Genomic DNA, 20,412 nt, shown 5'->3' on the forward strand with positions numbered 1-20,412 from the left:
GCTTTTTCCAAGCTTTTCAAGCTTGCCTTTTGTCTTTTCCACCTGTGTCTTAAGTCCTGTACCCTAAGCCTTGACATCAAGGTAAAGCTGGCCAGAAAATAGTCTGTTTCTCAAAGCTTGGTCAAGTTTTCTTGATGTTCAGCATCTTACAGAATGCCAGTGAAAGACAGAGTCATTATATGATCATGATGAAATGAGACAAAATATGACCACTTCCCAATTTCATCTCATCAGACAACAAAAAGTGAATTTTCAAATAACAAAATATTAATGTTAAATAAACTCATGGAAAGCCATGAGTTTAATTTAGTTTCGGACTTAGGTCTGTGATAGGTTGTAGCAGATCACACCAAACTACAGTGGACTTACTCATGCTTTGTATATTTAACTTGAACTCTGAAATGGGCTAGTTTCTAAAAATACCAGAAATTTCGTATCAACCACACTTCTTGAGCAGGCCTGAAAGAATGTTCCCTCTTTTTTAACCCTGTGAGGATGGTCAATTTACTGTTCATTCTTTTGCTTTCCTCAACACCTTTTTGGTTGATGAAGCCAAACTCCTTTGCTCAGTTTATCTGGACACTCATAGTAATTTGAGAATGAGGTTGTCTCCAATTCTGTAGTTGCTGTTATAAACCAATTAGATCTTTAGATTAAATTTGCTGTAATTTTGTCTTCTATCATCTCAAATTCCTTCATTCTACAAAGAATGATTGCTTAGTTATCAATTACAGCTTTAGCTTTGTTGTTTAACCTGACATGCCTTCTCTCTTTATAGACCTGTGAACTCTATTCTGTAGCATTTTCTTCAAATCACCTAACCAGCGCCCACATCTTTTAGAACTTTCTAGAAATTTTTTATGAGTCCTCTATGGTGCATGTTCACTTCCTGTAGTAAATTTGACTTGTTCCAACTATAGGTATTGAGTGCTCTTGGTGGTCTATGGCTGGAAGATACTGGGGTGTAAGGGCTTTATATACACTGCCTCATAAAGCCTAAACATACCTTACTTAGTAGATATTACAATTTTTATTCTCATTTTGTAAAGAGAAGCAAAGAAACGTAGAGATCACTTCTAACACTGCATAGCTTGTCAGTGGAAGGATAAAACTTACCATGGTCTGTCATGAAACAGAACTGCTGTTAGCTCTCCTAACCTTGGTGAACTCTTAGAAATTTCCCTAAAGATCAGGTTCTCTTTGAGGACAGAAAGTGGTCGAGAATATGGCAGAGTAAAAAAACAAAACAAAAAAGCCCTCACACTATCAAAACCAGAATAAGCCGTAGCATAATTTATTTGGAACTAGGTCCAATCTTACTGAACCTCTGTGGTAGTCTCCCTTGAGAACTTCCAGTTGTTTCTTGTACCCAAATCAATACTGTGTGTATACCAGAATCTTGGCACATGTCACTGCCCTACTGACAGATGACCAATAATTTGAGGAATAGGTCAGAGAAAAAAAAAAGACTTTTATAGTGGAAAATCCACACTGATGTAGAAGAAAACTATATTAGCCTTATTGTTTGACCTCTGGCATATACACAACAAACTATGCACCATTTTGGTTTGGGTACCTTACCTTATAGGCCTATGCAGGTACTTTAGGTCTGTTTTCTTGACCCTTCTTGGCCTTGTTTTGCCTAGAATGCTTTCATCTGATTGGCCTGCCACTCTCTTGCCTGGTAAGAACCTGTATTCTGCCTTTCCAGATTTTCTGCTTCAGATTTACTCTGTAAAAATGAACATGCAAAGGAATTGCAAGAACATTTACCTTTCAGTGTTGTTTGGAGAAATATTCATAAACCACATTCTGCTGTGAGATCTTTAAAGCATGGTCTATCTAGTCAGGCTGATTTTTGGTGACCCTTCTACTAATGTCAGAGCAAATACTCAGCACTGAAGCATTCTGCAGGCATTAAGTAACTCAGTCTAATTAATTTTTATTAAGTAGTTATTAATTGTACTATGAGTACAATTTATCCTGATCCATATCATCCACTGCATCATTCTCCCCACCTTTCCTAACCCATTCCCAGCCTGAAGTTGCACAGTACATCTTTTACATAATGTACCCTGAATATAATGACTCAATTGCTCACCCTTCCTCCCACTGAACGTCCTTTCCCCTCCCAATCTTCCCTCTCACGAGAAGCTGGCTGCCCCTTGAAGGGTGGGAGTAGTAGAGAATAGGCAGGCAGGACAGCCAATTGAATTCGAACTCTTCCGGAAGGGGCGGAGCACTGTCGGAGACTTGACCCGGTGGAGCGCGTGATTGGCCAATCTGGGGCTGAGCTCATTGGCGGGAGAATTCGGATGTATTGGCCGTGACTCCACCACAGCGGTTGTGGGCAAGGCGTGTCTGGCACCCTGGGCAGCTGTGCGGGGAAAGCGAAGCCCCTTGGACCCTCGGCCGCCACGATCTCACCGGCTGAGCTTTCTCTACGCGCCACGAAGGATGGAGCGACGCCGGCCGCGGTTGCACCCCCCGACCTCCGGCGCTTCCGCGGGGACCCCGCACTCCTCCTCCGCCTCGCTCCGAGGCTGCCGGGACGGCAGGATGCCGCGCAGAAAGGGGTCCCACCATCCCGTGGGCCCCGAGGAGCCCGGAGAGAAACGCCCCAAGTTTGTAAGTGTCGCCTGCAGTCGGGGTAGGGGGGGTGGCGCCCGGGTCTCGAGCTGGATCCGGGAATGGGGGTGGGGTGGGTGTCTTTCAACCCAGAATTTGCTGACAGCTGGGGTGTGCCCACATTCCGTGCAGCTCATCCAGTGTCTCAGTCTCCATAGAGCCACCAGGACTGGGTCCGGCTCTGTGTTCTCAGGCCACTGAGTTTTGTGCTAACCCATGTTTCTTAAAGCTGACTTGAGAGAGAGTCCAAATATCTATGCATCGACCTTACATAGGTAGACCCTGCGTTGCCCTAGAGCTTCTGCCCTTGGCAAAACGGGGTAGAAGATGCCAAGAATTTTTCGATATTAGTAGTGTGTGTGTGTGTGTGTGTGTGTGTGTATTCACTTTCTGTATATATGTATTTTACATATAGGCATGTGTATATATTGTGTGTTTTACCAGTCCAATGTGAACTCAGAGCCTTTCCTCTGAATGTTTGCTTACTTGCTCACTTTTGACTGGCTTTATACCAAACGAACCACGCCTCCAGTCCAGTTTTTTTTTCTGATTATTTTTAGAGATTGTCTTTTCTAAAAGCCTTGGCTAGTTTTGAACCAAATCTTAGCCTCCTGAGTATTTAGGATTACAAGATGTAAGCAGGGTTTTCTGCTGAGTATTTTAGCCCAGTCAGAAAATTTTAAGCTAGATATATTTTTTTCCCCCTCTTCAGTTGAAACAGCTCATTTTAAAAATTGGCAGGCTTGTAGACACTGCCAAGGAATGTTTTGTTTAGTTTGGAAAGAAGTGTAAGTATTTGAAACTTGAAACTCGTTATTCTGGTTCAAGTTACGTATTCCCATTAGCACTCAAAGGTAGTGTCATAAGTACAGTACATCTTACAATTTTTTTTTTTATTTTAGAAAGAGAGTGGTGGTTGTCTCATTTGGTGTGTGTAAGTAAATTGCATATGGGCTTGTAGATTTTGATATTTTGATATATGAGTCCTACAGTATTGAAATTTTAGTACTGACCCTTCCATTTTTACTTAGTATGGAAAAGCAGTTTTTTTTTTAAAGGCCATATTATAGCACTTGCCACTATGGACAAGTAAAACTTGAGGAATGGAAGTTATGACTCACAAATTAAGGAAATAATTGCTTGTGAACCAATAGCTAAGCATGCCATTTACTTAACATAATAATTTAGTAAACAGCCGAGCTACGAAATATATCAGAATACTGAGAATGAGGGACAGTAGGGATTAATTATGCTAAATTAATCATCAAAAGGCAGATATTTTGTAGAATTGTTGCCCATTCTTGATCATTGTTATTTTGAGTGGTTTGAATAATGAACAGGAAAGAGTTAATTTGCCAATAAAAAATACTGTCGAAATGAGAAGAATTCACTTTCTGGTATATGTACTTTTTGGTATAATAATATCATTCTGTTTATTTATTTATTGATTGACTACCATGGTTCAGAATTGCAGTGGTGTGGTGTTCTGTCATTACAGACAAGGAGATTCAAAAGAAAGGATTGTATGTATGTTTATTTTCATTGAAGAGTATATTAGGTGCTGTTTTTCTTTTCTTAGGTTGGTCATGTTGGCAATAGCATGCCATTTCTTAAAAGGCATGTAAAGATGAAATGACGTCTCATAGACAATGCTTCAAGCCCTCCAAGGAATAAGCACATCTAAAATGCCGTGTGTGTGTGTGTGTGTGTGTGTGTGTGTGTGTGTGTGTGTTGTTTTGAATAATGACTCCATAATTAATTTAGGAATAGTTTAGACTTACGGTGATGTCTTAAATTAATGTAGATTCTTGCTTACGTGGTAATTTTCTTTAGATGTATCTTGCAATTCATCCTTTCTGTTATCAGCTATGTTTACTAATATGCTATTAAGTATAAATTTTGGGTACTTGAGATTAGCAGTTTTATTTTGGTAATTTCCAGTTGCTTCTTTTTCAGAGTTGCCCGAGTATTTTGATAGTATTTTGTTTCTTGTTAATTTACTTGTTTAAACTTTTCCTGTTTAATTGCTTTTGACAGTTCTGGTGTATTCAGTCTTTGGACTGTTCATATTAGCTTGACTTAATGGTGGCTTGCTTTCGTTTTGCTTGCTTGTTGATCTTTATAAGCTTTTTATGTGGATGGGGGAGGGAGGAAGGAGCTGGTCATACTGCTGATTGACTCTGGGCTGGGTACTGTGTTTGTTAGTCAGGTGCTCTGAGTCATACCCCCAGTCCTCTTTTTCTTTATTTTGCTTTGGCTATTTTTCAGGTAAGGTCAGGTTTTTGTCATGGACCAGATTCAGACTAAGATCCTCCTACTTAGAGCTGCCATTGTAGCTGGAATGACAGGCTTCCTGACTTACTCCTCCAAATGAAGGGACCAAATGAAAGGTCTCCAGAACATTTTATATCTCTTGGCTCCAAATGCTGATCCTCTCAATCTCTTGAACAGGTGGCATTACGGAGTTGAGCCACTGCCCTGGGCCTTTGAGATGAGATTCTTGGGTTAGGAATTTTAGGCTTGGTTTTTATCTGTTTCTGGCCTTAGGCCTTAACTCAATCTAAAAGGTGCGTTCTGAGCAGGTTTTCCCAATGTACCTGTTTCTCACTGCTCTTGGTGTTCTACACCAGAAACTGTAGTTTGAGGGATAGCTGATAATCTTTGAGAGGTTGCTGATCTTAAACAGTGCCTCAAGGAGTGATAGGTTTGTAGTTCATCTACTATCAGATGTCTAGTCAGTTCTTGGCCTTTTTTGGATTGGGATTAGTCTGACTTCTTCAGTTCATTCAGTATGATCTTAGAATTTGTATATATACATATATATATTTTTTTCTTAGTACAAGTAATACAGGTGACAGTGTGACAAGGGTGGGAATAATTAGTTCAAAATTTTGCACACATCTCCAAAGCTGCCAGCCAGTACTAGGATTGTGTGATAAAATGGCCACTTTGCTCTTGTCTCAGCTTAAGAAAGCAAGCTCTCTTGCCCACAGAAAGCCTGCTTTTATGTTGAGTCCTGATAATGAAGATAGACAAATGTGTGTTTCTACTGAAAGTGCAGTTGTGGGCTTCAGGTCACTTGTGGATTCTGTAACAATGTTTGTAGCATAGACCCTTTCCCATAAAAAAGAGTAAATATAGAAATTGACTCAGTGTAATCACATAGTAATTTGGCTGTGCTATCAACTGATCTGGGCTATTTGTGAAGTAACCAGATTGGTTTCAGTAGAAATTTTATTAAGCATTGAGATACTGGGGATTGCTAGTGGGGGGGACACAGTACTGTTGGAGGAGGTTGTGAGGACCATGCAGGTGGTGTGAATCCTTTGTGAAGGTAGATAGAATTCAGTAGACTCATTAAGCTTGATTCTGGTTCTAGGTCATTTTAGGCCTGAGTCCTTTTTTTTTTGTACTTCACACCTAGGCTTCTCCTTTGATTTTTTTTTTTTCTTTTCTCATGGCTGGCACTCTACTACTTGAGTCACACCTCCACTTCTGGCTTTTTTGGTGGTTGATTGGGGAAAAGAGTCTCACAGATTTATCTTTCCTGGGCTGGCTTCAAATGGTGATTCTTATTTGGAGCAGCCAGAATTATAGGTGGGAGCCACCAGCAGGGGTTTAAATCTTTATTTCTCCATTTCTCAGCTAAGAGCCACTGACAATAATTAATGCCTTCATTTGTATTATTACATACACACACACACACACACACACACACACACTATGTGTGTGTGTGTTGGTAGGGGGCTTGAATTTAGGGCCTGGGCACTGTCCCTTGGCTTTTTCACTGAAGATTAGTTTTCTATCATTTCAGCAACAGCTCTACTTTCAGCTTTTTGCTTGTTATTTTCAGCTTTTTGCTTATTAATTGGAAATAAGACTGTCACAGACTTTCCTGCCCAGACTGGTGTGTAATCATGGACCTCAGATCTCCGCCTCCTGAGTAGCTAGGATTATAATAATACTTTTAATGAATGTAGAATTGGGGATATTCCTGGTTCTGAGGTCAGAAGAGGTATACAATTATAGATTTTTTTTTTTGGAGGGGGAACTGAAATAGAGTTGAAATAACAGTGGTTTGGATGAGCTCTGTGCATCATTGTCTCACTTCTTTGGGTTTATTTGGAGGCAGCTATAGTAGGCCAGATAATGACTCTCCAATCCTATGGCAGAAAAGGACTTTGCAGGTATGATTTAATTAAGGGTTTATGATGGGCAGATTACTTTGGATTGTCAGGGTAGACTTCAAATGCAAACTAATGTATCCTTCCTTGACTATAGAAAGGGAGAAAGTAATGTGTGGCTACAGAGTCAGAGATTGGTGGTCTAAAAATCAGAAAATGGAACTCAAGCAGTGTTTCATTCTGGAGCTTCTTGATGGGTAATATCCATGCCCTAACACTTTGGCCTAGTGAAACTGATTTGGAACTTTTGGCCTACAGATCTATGGTAATGAATTTCTGATGTTTGAACCTCTAGGAAATAAGCATGCTATAAAGCATGACCACATTGGAAAGTCTTAGGAGAATCATTAGATGCATTTAAGTCTCCATTGGATCCCTTGAATATTTTGGGAGGTTGATAATTTGAGAGGCTACAAAATAGTAAGATTATACTCAAGAAATAAAGAGTGGCTGCCATAACAACCCAAATTTATTCAGTTTTGTCTGATGTATCATTTTTGCAGTTACTAGAAAGCTGAGAAAAGATAGAGCTCAGTACTGTACTTCCCCTTTCCCTCTCAAACTTACTTCTTTACTGACTCCAGCTTAACTAGTACCTGCCATTGTGCCATAGTTAAACTGTCAAGAACTGAGGTAGTGTCCTCAGATGAAGGCTTCAGGAAACTGAGTTTTACTCATGTCAAAATTCAACCTAACACAGCACAGTATTCTTCAGATGAAGGGAAAAATAACTCTTTTAACACATTGCTCCAAATTTCCCAGACTTTCTTTCCCAATAAGATGTAGGGGGTGGTGGTGGGAAGGTCCCACCCCCTTTTTTCTTCTTTCATTTACAGATGGAAAAACCAGGGCCAAGAGGTTGGTTAATTTGGCTAAGGTAATACAGCCAAAGTGAATTAGGCTAAGCTCTTAAATCAACCTAGATTTTATTTTTGTTGTTTAGCTTTAGTATACAATTGATCAAAAGAATAAATGTCTGTGGATTTTAAGGGGGGTACATTTAGCTGCTGAAAATAGATGATATATGGTATTTAATACTTACAGACTACTCCATATCTTTTCTCCCAAGGGTAAGAAGGGGTAGGGCTGGGGACTGATTGTCTCAGATTTAGAGCAAGGCTTAATTGCTTTCTTCAAAGACTCATGCCTTTAATTATGAAGCAAGCAAACTGACATACATTTATTACACTGTGAAACCTAGCATCTCATCTACTCTATCTTGTAGCAATTGCTCCTGAACAGATGTTACCTGAAACACCTTTGTGCAGTTGGTGGAATGCTAAAAATTTGTCATGCTTTTATTATTGTTGTCTTGAATTAACTCTACTTTATGGCATAACTTTATTGCCGTGTCCTAGAATCTTTATATATTTATTGCCTTATAAATTGGATTTAAAATTGGCTTTTTACATGGAATGTAAATTAGCACGTATATATTGTTTATGCTTGCAGAATAATATTAGAAAAAAACCTGCTACATATTACACTAATGTAATTGTCTTTTACTCAGCACATAGTATTCTCTAAACCAGGAATCAAATGACTATTAGAGAATATGCTTACCTTCACAGTCTTGCTTGTTTATCTCAGAAACTAATTTGACTTTTAGATCCATAAAATATAGATTAAGCATAACCTTTTACTTCATGGGATATTAAGGATCAAAGCCAGGGCTTACTTTGAACATGATCTACAAAGGTAACTCTTCCTTCAATAGCAGCAGGATAGCATTGAAAGACCTTACCACTGGGAGTAATTTTTCTCAAATAGCAAATAAAATGGTCATTATTAACTTAGAGGAGAAACTTAAGAGTTGGAATAAATTTTTGTTACTGAAACATTCAAGTTTATAGCTACTTGGAGAAGACTATTTGGAAATGCTTGTTATAGATTTTATTTTTCCCAGACCCATTGTCACTTTTTGTTACAGTTGTTTGTAGAAGAGGCATATACATGATGAATGTATGTTATAAATACTGAGCAATGACTTCTGCTAATCTTAGGGCTTGAATCCTAATGGTATCATTTTCTAGTGGCATAAACTTGGGCAGGTACTTAATCACTTTCTGTGTCTCTCTTCTTGTGTCAAATGGAATTATTGTCTAGGTGAAGAGTTAGCATGTCACAGATATTGTATGGTCCCTGGCTCAGACTATTTGCCATTAATAGTATTCAGTTGACATTGTTATCATCTTTAGTAATAGTAATACAATGGTTGCTGATAGTTCAGCGTGTTAGGAACCTGGGCAATTTTTTGAGCCAGGCTTGTTCCTCATGGTATAGAGGAGGCAGAACTGTTCTCATTTCTTGTCTAGGAATGCTGTGTGGCATTTCCCTGGGTACAGGGAGATCTGATGCCCAAATGGTTAGAGTATGTTTCTGAGGGTATATTTTTCATAAAATGTTCATGAAATTAGGATAATATAACTATTTATAAAAAAGAAACATACAAAGGAAAAAGAACCTACAAAGAAAATAACTGCAAATTTAGGGGAAAAAAACGTGATAATTCAGTGTGGACTTGAATGATAATGAAAATTATGTCACTAATATATGAATTGATGTAAAACTAAGTATAACTCTTTATGTTTATGGCTGTTTCATGACTATAAAACTAAAACTGATTTGCATATCATATCCAAAACAAAACCATAAAACCAATAAAGTTCAAATTAGCACCACCATTAATTTAATGTGATTGATGATGATGTTTTGCTGAAGTTATATCACCATTATTAGATTTAATAGTAGAAAAATATGTGTATGTTTAGCTGTTTTCCTTTTGTCAGCTTAATTCCCAAAAGGTAATGGAGTACTAGAGACTGAGGAAGCTAAGTGTCGGATGATTCCAAGACAACCTTGAAAAAGATAATTACATTTAGATTAATATAGAACTGCAAAGTTTGTGGAAGGGCTCAGCAGATCACAGTTACAGAAACTGTGACACAAGTTAGAAAGTTAGAAGTGTACTTGAATCCGGAAAAGGTTTTCCCCCTTAGTTCTTTGTGTAGTGATGAGATAAAATGTTTTTTATCAGTAGTGAAAGATGTATACAATGTAGTTCCAAGGTTACTTTGATTTTCTTCGGTGTTCAAGCAACATATTATCTTTAAAAATACATTTCATATATTTATCCTCTGGAGGTATAAGACATTGTGCTCTCACCAATAAGCTTAAGAAATGAGACATCGTAAATTCAGTTGAAATGGCCATTTTCTCTCTCCTGTAAGCCTCTGTGCTTTTTTCCTTGAAATAAAGTCTTGTAGGGCATTTGTTTTTTGATTTAATTTAGATTTTTAAAAGGTTCCAATTTATCTTTACCTCCTTTCCCTAAAAGTATGTCCAGAAATGGAATTAACCAATTGTTTCTAATATCACCTTTTTTTGAGTTTCATGGTACATTTGAAACCTTGGAAAAGAGGACTAGAACTTAATGTATAACATGAGGGCTTTCAGTGTACTGAGGGACTTGTGTATACCTACTTAGTTGTAGTCTAAGTCAGACCTTCATGAGTTAAAGAATAACTAAATACTTGTTCCAGTGCCACTGCTTTCTCCAATTATAGTGTAGAATTTCTTGAACCCTAAGTAAGTTAACGGATTATGATGAGATCCATAATCCTATGACTACTGGGATAATTTTGCTGTGAAGTATTTCCCAAGGAATTTGGGGAGTTTAGCTCTTAATTACTGCATTTTTTTCCTAGATAGGCTGTTTATTTAGGTGTCAGAAAAATGAAACTTTGCAGCACTCGTTTTTGTAAATAAATGATTTGTACATTGGTGACATTAATTTTGGACTTTAGAGTAAAACTGTTTTTGTTTATTGAAACCTTGGATAGAATTCAATTCATAATGACAATTACAATTCATTTTTAATGAAAAATTGGACAGCCTGAGAAATGAATGTGAAAAATGGAGTATATATAATCCACACTTAGAAATTCAATCTGACAGTTTTATTTATTTGTAAAAGGTGATGGCCTTAAATTAAAATGATGTTCCACCTCCACTCAGCATGTCTTCTGAGGGATTTTTCTCTTTGATGTCATCTTCAACCTGATTTTAGTTACTTCTTGCATTTGTTTGTAAGCTTTTGGAAGTCACTTTTTCTGTGATGCTTGGTGTAGATTTATGCTTACACTAGAAATCTGAATGCTTGGTTAATTGCAGGCCTATGCCAAATTACTCTTGGCGCATTAATTCATTCATGATTAATTTAAGTGTAAATGTTATTGACATACCCAAATGCCTCTTTACCTTCCTTCCTTCCTTCCTTCCTTCCTTCCTTCCTTCCTTCCTTCCTTCCTTCCTTCCTTCCTTCCTCCCTCCCCTCCCCTCCCTCCCTCCCTCCCTCCCTCCCTCCCTGCCTCCCCTATGCCTCCCTCCCTCCTTCTCCTTCCTTCCTCCCTCCCCTCTCTCTCTTCCTCTCTCCCTCCCTCCCCTCCCTCCCTCCCTCCCCTCCCTCCCTCCCTCCCTCCACCCCTCCCTCCTTCTCTCCCTCTTTCTCTCCCTCCCTCCCTCCATCCCTCCGCCCCCCTCTGTCTCTCCCCTCTTTCTCTCTTTCTCTTTCCCTCCCACCCTCCCTCCCTCCCTCCCTCCCTTCCCAGTGGTGGTGGTTAAGGGCATGTAAAGATGACCAAGAACCGCTAGCGGGTCATTGGAAACCTGGGCTCCACAAAGTGGTTTTAGAACCCTACTCCTAAAAACTTTGATAACAAGGGATTCATTCTGGATGTACATCCTTGGCTGAATTTCTCAACCTCTGTGCCTTGGTTTCCTGTCTATAAAATGGAAACAATCAGTATCCTAATTTACAGATTGTTGGGAGGATTAGTTAATGCACAGTGTAGTAAGTTAGGCATGGTGTCTAGTATGTGAGAAGCTTTTACTAGTTTTTAACTCCTGTGATTCTTTCCCCAGACTTTAAAATAGGCGACCTCACCTCTGTTGTGTCCCCCCTTCTCTTGGGTTAGTCATCTTGAATGGGGTGTGACAAGATCTCTTCTCCATTATAAGCAGCATTTTGACCTTTCTTGTTCCTGTTATCCCCTTCTCTCTTTCCCCATTATTTCCTTTCTGCTGGGCACAGGGATTATGCCCGGGAACTTTCTACCCTTCATTAGAAAGGGACACACATCAGGAGGTTTGGTCTTTGGACATAGTCTCTTCCTCTCTGTTTTTTCAACCTCCAGCTTCTTGACTTACCTTTCTTTCTATATCAGGTGTCTACTGCCAACAGTTGATACATACTAAAGCCACACTACACAGAAGTAACCATGGAGGTCCCTTTGGTCTAGGATGCCTTCAAACTGCTCACTTCCTCAAACTCAAGTCATAAATATGTTCATTCATCAACAAATAAGCTGACCTCTGGCCTCCTCATCTGGTTCAGTGGCCTCAAACTTCCTCATGTGAAGCAACCTGGCAGGCTTTCTGTGACAGTTAGATAAATACTGATGGAATCCCTCCTAGCTGTGTGAATTGCTCTTAGCCTATGGATCCTGTGTGCTGTTAGGGTTTAATGGTCAGCACAAGAGTTGCATTTACTCAGTTCGTGCTTTTAGTCACTCCTCACCACTGCTTTGAAGCAGGCACTCTCCAATCTTGTTTCACACAGGATGGATCTGGGAGAGGTTATGAACTCACCTGAGGTGCCACAGAAGGGCATGATGGATGTGAACACAGTCACTGCACAGTTCTGGCTTGGAGCTAGCTCGCTAGTCACCTTTCCATTTAGCTCAGCATTTATGCTAAACCTTATCATGCTACCTCATCGGTGTAAATAAATTTGCTTTTTTTTGAAAAAGTAATCAACACTCCTTCAAAAAAACAACAACACACCTAACAATATAGAAATATGAAGTGTAATACGGTCAGCCTTCCTTCTGTCACAGATAGCCAGCCCCCTTTCCCAGAGAGATAGTGATGACACTTACTATTTTCTTCTGCATTCTTGTAGTGATATTCTGTGTGTATGTATAAGGCAATGAGATCCCTCATTCCAGGAACATACCAGCATTCACTTAAGGACATGGTTATCCAGACTCAGCGCTCACCTACATATCTTTTTCTATCAAAATAAAAGCTATACTGTTTGTCCACAGTCAGTTTTTTGGGAGTGGGAAGGGGTGGTCTTGGGATTTGAGTTCTGGGCCTGGGAGCTGTCCCTTAGCTTTTGTGCTCAAGGTTAGTACACCACCACTTGAGCCACAGCTTCACTTCCACTTTTTCGGGGCGGGGGGGGGGGGTTAATTGTAGGTAAGAGTCTCACAGACTTACTTGCCTGGGCTGGTTTTGAACCAGGGTCCACAAATTTCATCCTCCTGCCTAGCTTGGATTACAGGTGTGAGCTGCTGGTGCTCTTTTTTCTTCTTCATTCTTTCTCCTGAAGTATCAACAAATAAATGCCTGTTTTTTTTTTTTTTTTTTTTTTAAATTCTACATTGATCCCTTTTTACCACTGTTCTGGACTGAACCCCATTCCTTCATGAAATATTTAATTATATCCAAGCTGATAATTTTTGTACTAAAAGAAAAAGCAAAAACCCCAACAACTACCCCCTTCAACTTAAGCTTGATACTTTGCCCCTTGAGTACCATGTTCTTTTCCCTTCCCTTTAAGCCACTTCCCATGAATTATGTTCATTTATTCAGTAAATATTGAGTTCTCTTTCACCTAACATAGCATACCATAGGTGGCTACAGTTTGGTGTTTGACTTGAAGAGGCTCACATATACTCTGGTACAAGATGGGAGCATGGCAACCGAGAGCACGTGTCATGGTTGTGTGGGAGTCCATGTTGCATACTGTTTGATTAATTCAGATTGTGGAGGTGAGGCAGGTTACATCTTGGATCTGGATTTCATTGGCTGTGTGACCATGGAAAGTTACTTTTCCCTCCTTCACTGTAGAAATAAGAACTTTTAGGTCAGATAGGATGATTTCATGTGTCATACTGGGATCTAAACACTTAAGTACTAAATACCTCCGATTGCTACTGTTCTTGTGATAGCCTTAGTAAAGAGTAGGATTTGCCTGTCAAGAGGGATTGAGCTACTTCCCAGTGGTTGCTAGCTTTTTCACTGCCTCCTGTCATTTCTCTGAATTGCTTTGGCAGATATACAACTGCCAAGCCTGGTAGGTGATATTCAAGCTTCCTTTTACTTGATTTTTTTAAGCCCCTTCATACAAATCCATAGACCCTGGGCACAAATGTGTTCTTATTTTTGGTTCTGTGTTCATCTCTTTTACTCTTTCTAAAATGAGTTTCTACAAACACTGTCTCTTTGATCTTTGCTTTTTACTTTATACTTCTTTCTAACGTGCATTTCTTTAACTGTTACTATCTTCTAAGTCAATACTGTTCAATAGAAAGCTTTCTGAGAGGATGGGGATTTTGCTTATACTCTTTTCTCCAGCTTGATATTCACTACCCCCAGGAGGCTGAAGTTTAGATGTTACCAAAGTACTGAATTTTAAATTTGATTATTTTGAGTTGATTGAAATTATGGTTAGTCATATGTGGTGAGTGGCTAGCAGCTAGTTAGAAGCTGATGATTCTTTAAACTCTATCTCTACTTTAAGTTCCTCTTTTGAGTTTCTGTCCAAATTATTCAACTTACTTTCCTTGAATGGCCCACAGGTTACCTTAACTCAGAATGTATTGAACCCATACATTCTTTCTCCTAATAGTTTTTTTTTTTTTTTTGGTGTTGTTCTTTGTGTGAAAGGCATCATTTTGCCCTTGAAATTTTTCTTGATCTTTCACTTTTATGTCTATTATTACTTACTAACCTTGATTGTGCTTCCTGAGTATTTATTATAGCATTCATTTCTTCTCTGTCCTCACTGTCCCTGACCTCATTCATCTTCTGTCTCTGCTAGATTCTTTCAGTAGCTTCCTAATTGGTTTCCTGTGCTGGGTTCTTCCACCAATGCTATATCATCCACCCCATTGGTGCTTATGGAACTGGCTTAACACATCCCTTTCATTTCTTCCTCCATTATCCACAGTTTAAAGATCATGAAGCTCAATCTCTTTAATGATCTTATCCTTGCTCATTTATCTAACCCGAATCTCTCAGTTTCTACCTGAAATCTGTTGTTCATATCTACAGATGTCCAGATGGTCCCGAGCCTTTTAAAGAACCAAGTAACAAATAAACACAATACCTTTTTGGAAAGCTTTTCTCTCATTGTTCATGTAATCTGTTCCAGTGTCCTTTTTGCAGTGCTTAATGTGAACCACATATGGGCCACATGGTCCAGGGTTTGTTGTAGCATTCATCTCTCTGTGCCTCAGGTAATCAAGTTTTTATTAATCCTATTAGAATGGCAATGCGTATGAGCAGGGCATGTGCCAGGAAGGAACATTTCTGTATTTGAATCTCTAGATTAAGCAGGTACCAAGCATTGATTGGACATGTTTATTTATTGTTCAAATCTTGACAATTTAAGAACCAAGCCCTTCAGTTTTCTAAAAATGATTGTTTTCCCCCAATTATTTTGCCTTTTCTGTGCAAGTAGAGGACACATGCTGAGACTTTAGGATATCTATCTATCTATCTATCTATCTATCTATCTATCTATCTCTATCTATATCTCTATCTATATATATATCTCCTTCAGTTGAGAGACATGGACTTACATTCATGTTTCTTACAGATTATTTTCCAGTGATAAAATGGGTTATTCTTGCATTCTAATGTCAAAATCGTTTTGAAGCAGAGATGGTGCACTTTTATAGCCTCAAAACTACCACTAGGGATAGATTTATCAACAAAACAGGCACTTGAGAATTCATTCCATATCTTTGCAAGATACACAATCTTTAGTAATGTTCACCATGCCTGCTGGTGCTTTCAGGATGCAGTGATTAGCATAAACTACAGTGCTTTTGAAAACCATATACATTATTGTTAAAAAAGAGGAAAAGAATGAGGATCAGGACTGCCCTGGTGACTCGATAGCTTGGGTGGTCAGAGACTATATTCTTCTTGGATGATATTACTAAAAAATATAAAATGCATTTTATGCATAGCTTTGGAATGGCATATAAAAGCTGAAGTTGTGTTCTTTTTCTCCCCCTTTTCAGATGTTATCTTGGTAAATTTTCAGATTTCTTTTTCACTACTATTAACTGATAAAAGAATAATAAAAGTACTTATTATTCAAGGAATAAGTAATAGAATAAAAATAAAATAATAGCTTATTTTTTCAAAGTTCAAATGTAATATTTAAACACTTTTAGTTTTTAAATTAGCTTTTGTCTTATCTGATTTGAGACTTTTGTTTTTAAGATATTCAGCTTAAAACAAAAACTGTAACTGAGATATTTTGTAAAAGCAACTAACTATTCCTTACATTCCCTATTACACAAGTGAGAGAACAAATACATGTACTTACCAGTGTTCACTAATTTACCAAAATTACTCTCTCCTCAGGTGTTTGTATTCATTCATCTAAAGTTTAAGATGTGTTATTACCAATACAGCTCATCTTCATTTTTGTTTTTTCTGTTTTTGCTGGTCCTGAGGCTTGAACTCAGGGCTTAGGTTCTATCCCTGAGCTTTTGCTCATGGCTAATGTGCTGTATCTCTTGAGCCACAGTTCCACTTTCAGGTTTTTGGTGATATATTGGGAGACTACGAGTCTCATTAACTTTCCTGCTGGGCTGTCTTTTGTTAGAAATAGTTCTGATTGTTGATTTGTCATGCAGGAATAAAGACACCAACTGGAAAGGAACTCTGCAAAGCAAAGTTTACTTCTGCAGAAGGGTGTGTCATTGTAAAAAAAAATCTGGCAAGCAATCATACAGAACAGAAACCTGCTCCCTTTTTATCCCCAACCCAGCAGCTACCCTCCTCCCCGCCCCTCTGCTCACATTGGCTGAGATCAGGTTCATGGTTTGGAAAAGGATGTGGCTTTAATAACAGGATATAAGTAAAATTCAAGGAGCTTCTAATGGGATATGTTAAAGTGCTCAGGAAAAGGATGTATGTAACTAAGATGTAATTAACAAGAGCCATGCCACCTGCCCAAAGCAGTAACCTTTGAGAAAAACAATTCTCCCAACAATTTTCTCAGCAGAAAGGAAGCAAACTATTTTGATAGCACAGACCCTTTTTCTCACACTTAGAACTGTAATCCTGAAATCTCAGCCTCTTTAGCTAGGATTACAGGCATGCAACCAGCACCTGCCTCAGGTTTGGTTTTAATTTTCTTTGTCCTATAATTACCTCAGAAATAGCTTCCTTTCCATTGTGACTTTTTTCCTGAGTTTTGACCACAGTTGCTGTCCAGTTGATAGTTAGGACAGAGGAAAAGGGACAGAAATAAATCTGAGATTTTGAGTCATAGTGGAAACGGTTCCATTTTCAGCCAGCCACTTACCAGTTTTAACAGGGAATGTATATACCACTTGATTTTCTGATCTTTGAGATAAGGTTAATGATTTATATGGTTGTTTGGTATATTAGTAATTATGTAATTCCTCAGGATATGGCAGTAGTAATGATGACTATTTTATAGGTACTTAGGGACTGAAGGGATAAATGGAGGGACTCAGGCTTTCTCACTGTAACTTCTGGAGGATTTTGGGAAGTGTGGTCTTCTTCATTTCTTGGTCTGAGCTCTAGTGAAATTTGATAAAACATGACAGGGTTTGGCATCTGGAAAAAGGACAATCCCACATAATTGATATCCTGAAAGACAGATCCCTTGACAAAGTGACCGTGACAGAAATCATTGCCTGGCATACACTTGCTAAGTACAAATGAGTGGAGACCTATTTGAGGATAATTACTGACTGGAGCCTGGTTGGACCCTGGTTGAGGAGGAAAATGTTAGGGCTTGCCTTGGGGAAATTAATCTCTTGGTCTAGGGTGATGCTGGCAGAGATCTTCGGGGAAGGATACTGATGAGAGCCCACTAATCCTTGCTGTTTATTTGTGTCCTTGCATGACTTTCTCAGTGAAATCTGCCAATTGTGTGAGGGCAGTGGCTTGATGGCTTTATGGTATGGGTACGACACTGAGACACAGAATGTAAGTGGCTGAGCTCACACAGCTGACAGTGTTGGAACTAGCTTGCAATCCAGGTGAGTCTGATCTGGATGACACACTTGGATTTCTCTCAGTGCTACTTTTGACATATAAGATTCACAGGAGAGACACTTTTGATCCTGAGAAGTCAGAGAACCTTTCTGAAGCTGGCAGAGTTTGAAAGGTTAGCAGTAAGATATAGGTTACCGAAATCAACTACCCTGAGCCAAGAGAAGGTAGAGGAATAAGGTCAGGGAATGAGGAATAAGGTTGTTTCAGAGCTCAGAAAGAAGTAGGAACCACGGTAGTTGGATGCTATATAGGGCCACGTACAGATAGGTAGGAAATGGGCTGACAAAAATGGAGATAGCCAGTTAAACAGGGAATTAGTAGCTGCAGAATGGAGATAGTTCCTCTTGGCAGGGCTGGGGGGGATGGGCAGCCATGAAGCTGGCGTAGGGCTGTCTGAAAGCATCCCTGCACCCAGGCTCAGATACTGAGGGGGTCCTTGGGTTATGTATAAACAGTTATAAATAAGTCTTTTCCCTTTGGCCTCCTTTTCTTTAAAAAAAGCGTGGCAGTCTTCACCCTTCAGAGTAATTCTATGTTACAAAAATAGTTACAGGGTTTATTCTGCTGAAATGCATTTGGTTATGTTTCCTTAGCTCTTTGGTTGTAAGCATCTAGAGAGAGAGATGGGTGCTCTTCAAATTTAATGTAATGTCTGGTACATGTTGGCAGCTGAATTATATCATGGAGTAGGAAAAAGAAGTGTTATGAGACGTGTCTTGCTTGAAAAAATCCTGTTTTATTTCTTATATTTTGGTATCATGTTCTCAATATCACTAAGGGGTTATCAGGTGGTAAAGAAAGCGATGCATGTTTACCATAGCTTTCTCAGGATGGCATAATATCTTTTACATTTATAAGAAAGAAAAGTGATAGATTTCTTTTATCTCCACCATTAGTAAGTGTCATAAAATAGAAAAATAAAGCTAAGTCAGTACATTATTGTTGCCACAAAAATTGAATTTGTGTCAAAAGGATTTGTGCTTGTGATGTAGTGATTCATATATTTTTCTTGGAATTAAGTCTCTAGCAGGTGACAACATCAATAATTCACAGAAACAGGAGTGTTTGGAGATTGGTTAATTTATAAACGTGAATTAGAAGACAAATGAATTATGTGCATAATATAGTTTGACATACTTGAAAATATGCACTAAAAACCTCACCCTATTAAGAAATCTATGCTCACAGTATTTGATTTTTAGATTTCCATTTCTTATTAATACATACATTTATTTGAAAAGGAACAATCTATATTTTTCTATTCAGTGTGAGAAGTAAGCCTTTCTCACTGCAAGAGCTGTGTATGCAGCTAGGAAAATACACAAAATCATAAAGGAAAGCTCCACGTCTCACAACTTATATAAATAGAATTGTTTTTTTTTAATACCTAATAGTTTATGTATCTAATGGTTTATATATCAGTGATATATATTTATATATATCAATGGTTCTGATTTTAGTTTTTTGATAAATGTGTGTATTGAAAAGTTAGGAGTTCAGTTGCTTATGCAGTTTTAAATGCAACATTTTGGACATGATATTGTAAGCATTTTGCCATGTTATTACTATGTATATAGTAGGATATTGGAACGGAACCAAATATTGTAACCAACTATTCCTTATTTATTTATTTATTTTTGGCCAGTCCTAGGGCTTGGACTCAGGACCTGAGCACTGTCCCTGGCTTCTTCTTGCTCAAGGCTAGCACTCTGCCACTTGAGCCACAGCGCCACTTCTGGCCATTTTCTGTATATGTGGTGCTGGGGAATCGAACCCAGGGCCTCATGAATATGAGGCAAGCACTCTTGCCGCTAGGCCATATCCCCAGCCCCAACTATTCCTTATTTAACCTTATCTCATCTTTGTCTTTTCTGGCCTGGACCTATCCTTGGAATTCAGTCCTTATAGCTGTAGCTGAGATTACAGGTGTGCATAACTGTGCTTGCTTCTGCACTTTGTCTTTTGTTGGTGTATTTGGTGATCATCAAGAAAGCCTGAGATCTCCCAATGTATCTTGCCCATTGTGCATGTTATGTTTTGAACTACAGATGGGCAACCCATTGATAAGAGTGGCACCAGGGAATAATGATCTTTGCTCTTGGCTTATGACCAGGTGATATGATTATTTGTGCATCATTTGGCCACAAACTTCACCTGTGAGGAGGTGCACATCCCTATGTAAACCACCACTAAATCAGCTTCTTATCAAGATTGCTCCTAAGGGACCAGAATCCTAGCTAGTGCATAATAAACTTTTTTCTGTGCTGTTCCCTTTCCTCTGAACTAATTCGCTTCTGTTGTGTGGCCAGCAAAGTGAGACTTAACACAGTATGATTTATTTCCCTCTCTCTTAACTTTGGAAAACTTTAGGTCAATTTCAATCTTAGGTATTTAAAGTAATCTTTTAGTGGTACCTATTTGTTTTAGTTTGTTACTTCCTAAGTGTTTGAGTCTTGTAGAATTATGAGGTTAAAGAGTATGA

The 20,412-nt window shown here is 38.7% G+C and overlaps 1 protein-coding gene across 1 annotated transcript in view; it reads left to right on the plus strand.

The window, feature by feature from the left end:
* Positions 1–2,359: 2,359 nt before the first annotated feature.
* The window catches only part of Diaph3 (diaphanous related formin 3), a 433,505-nt gene continuing 415,452 nt past the window's right edge, over positions 2,360–20,412 (plus strand). Inside the window, exon 1 of the mRNA XM_048341270.1 lies at positions 2,360–2,628. Within this exon, the coding sequence (XP_048197227.1) occupies positions 2,458–2,628 (171 nt within the window). The 5' untranslated portion in view covers positions 2,360–2,457. The remainder of the gene's footprint in view (positions 2,629–20,412) is intronic.

This window comes from Perognathus longimembris, chromosome 3 (genome assembly GCF_023159225.1).
Source record: "Perognathus longimembris pacificus isolate PPM17 chromosome 3, ASM2315922v1, whole genome shotgun sequence".
NCBI classification, from domain to species: domain Eukaryota; kingdom Metazoa; phylum Chordata; class Mammalia; order Rodentia; family Heteromyidae; genus Perognathus; species Perognathus longimembris.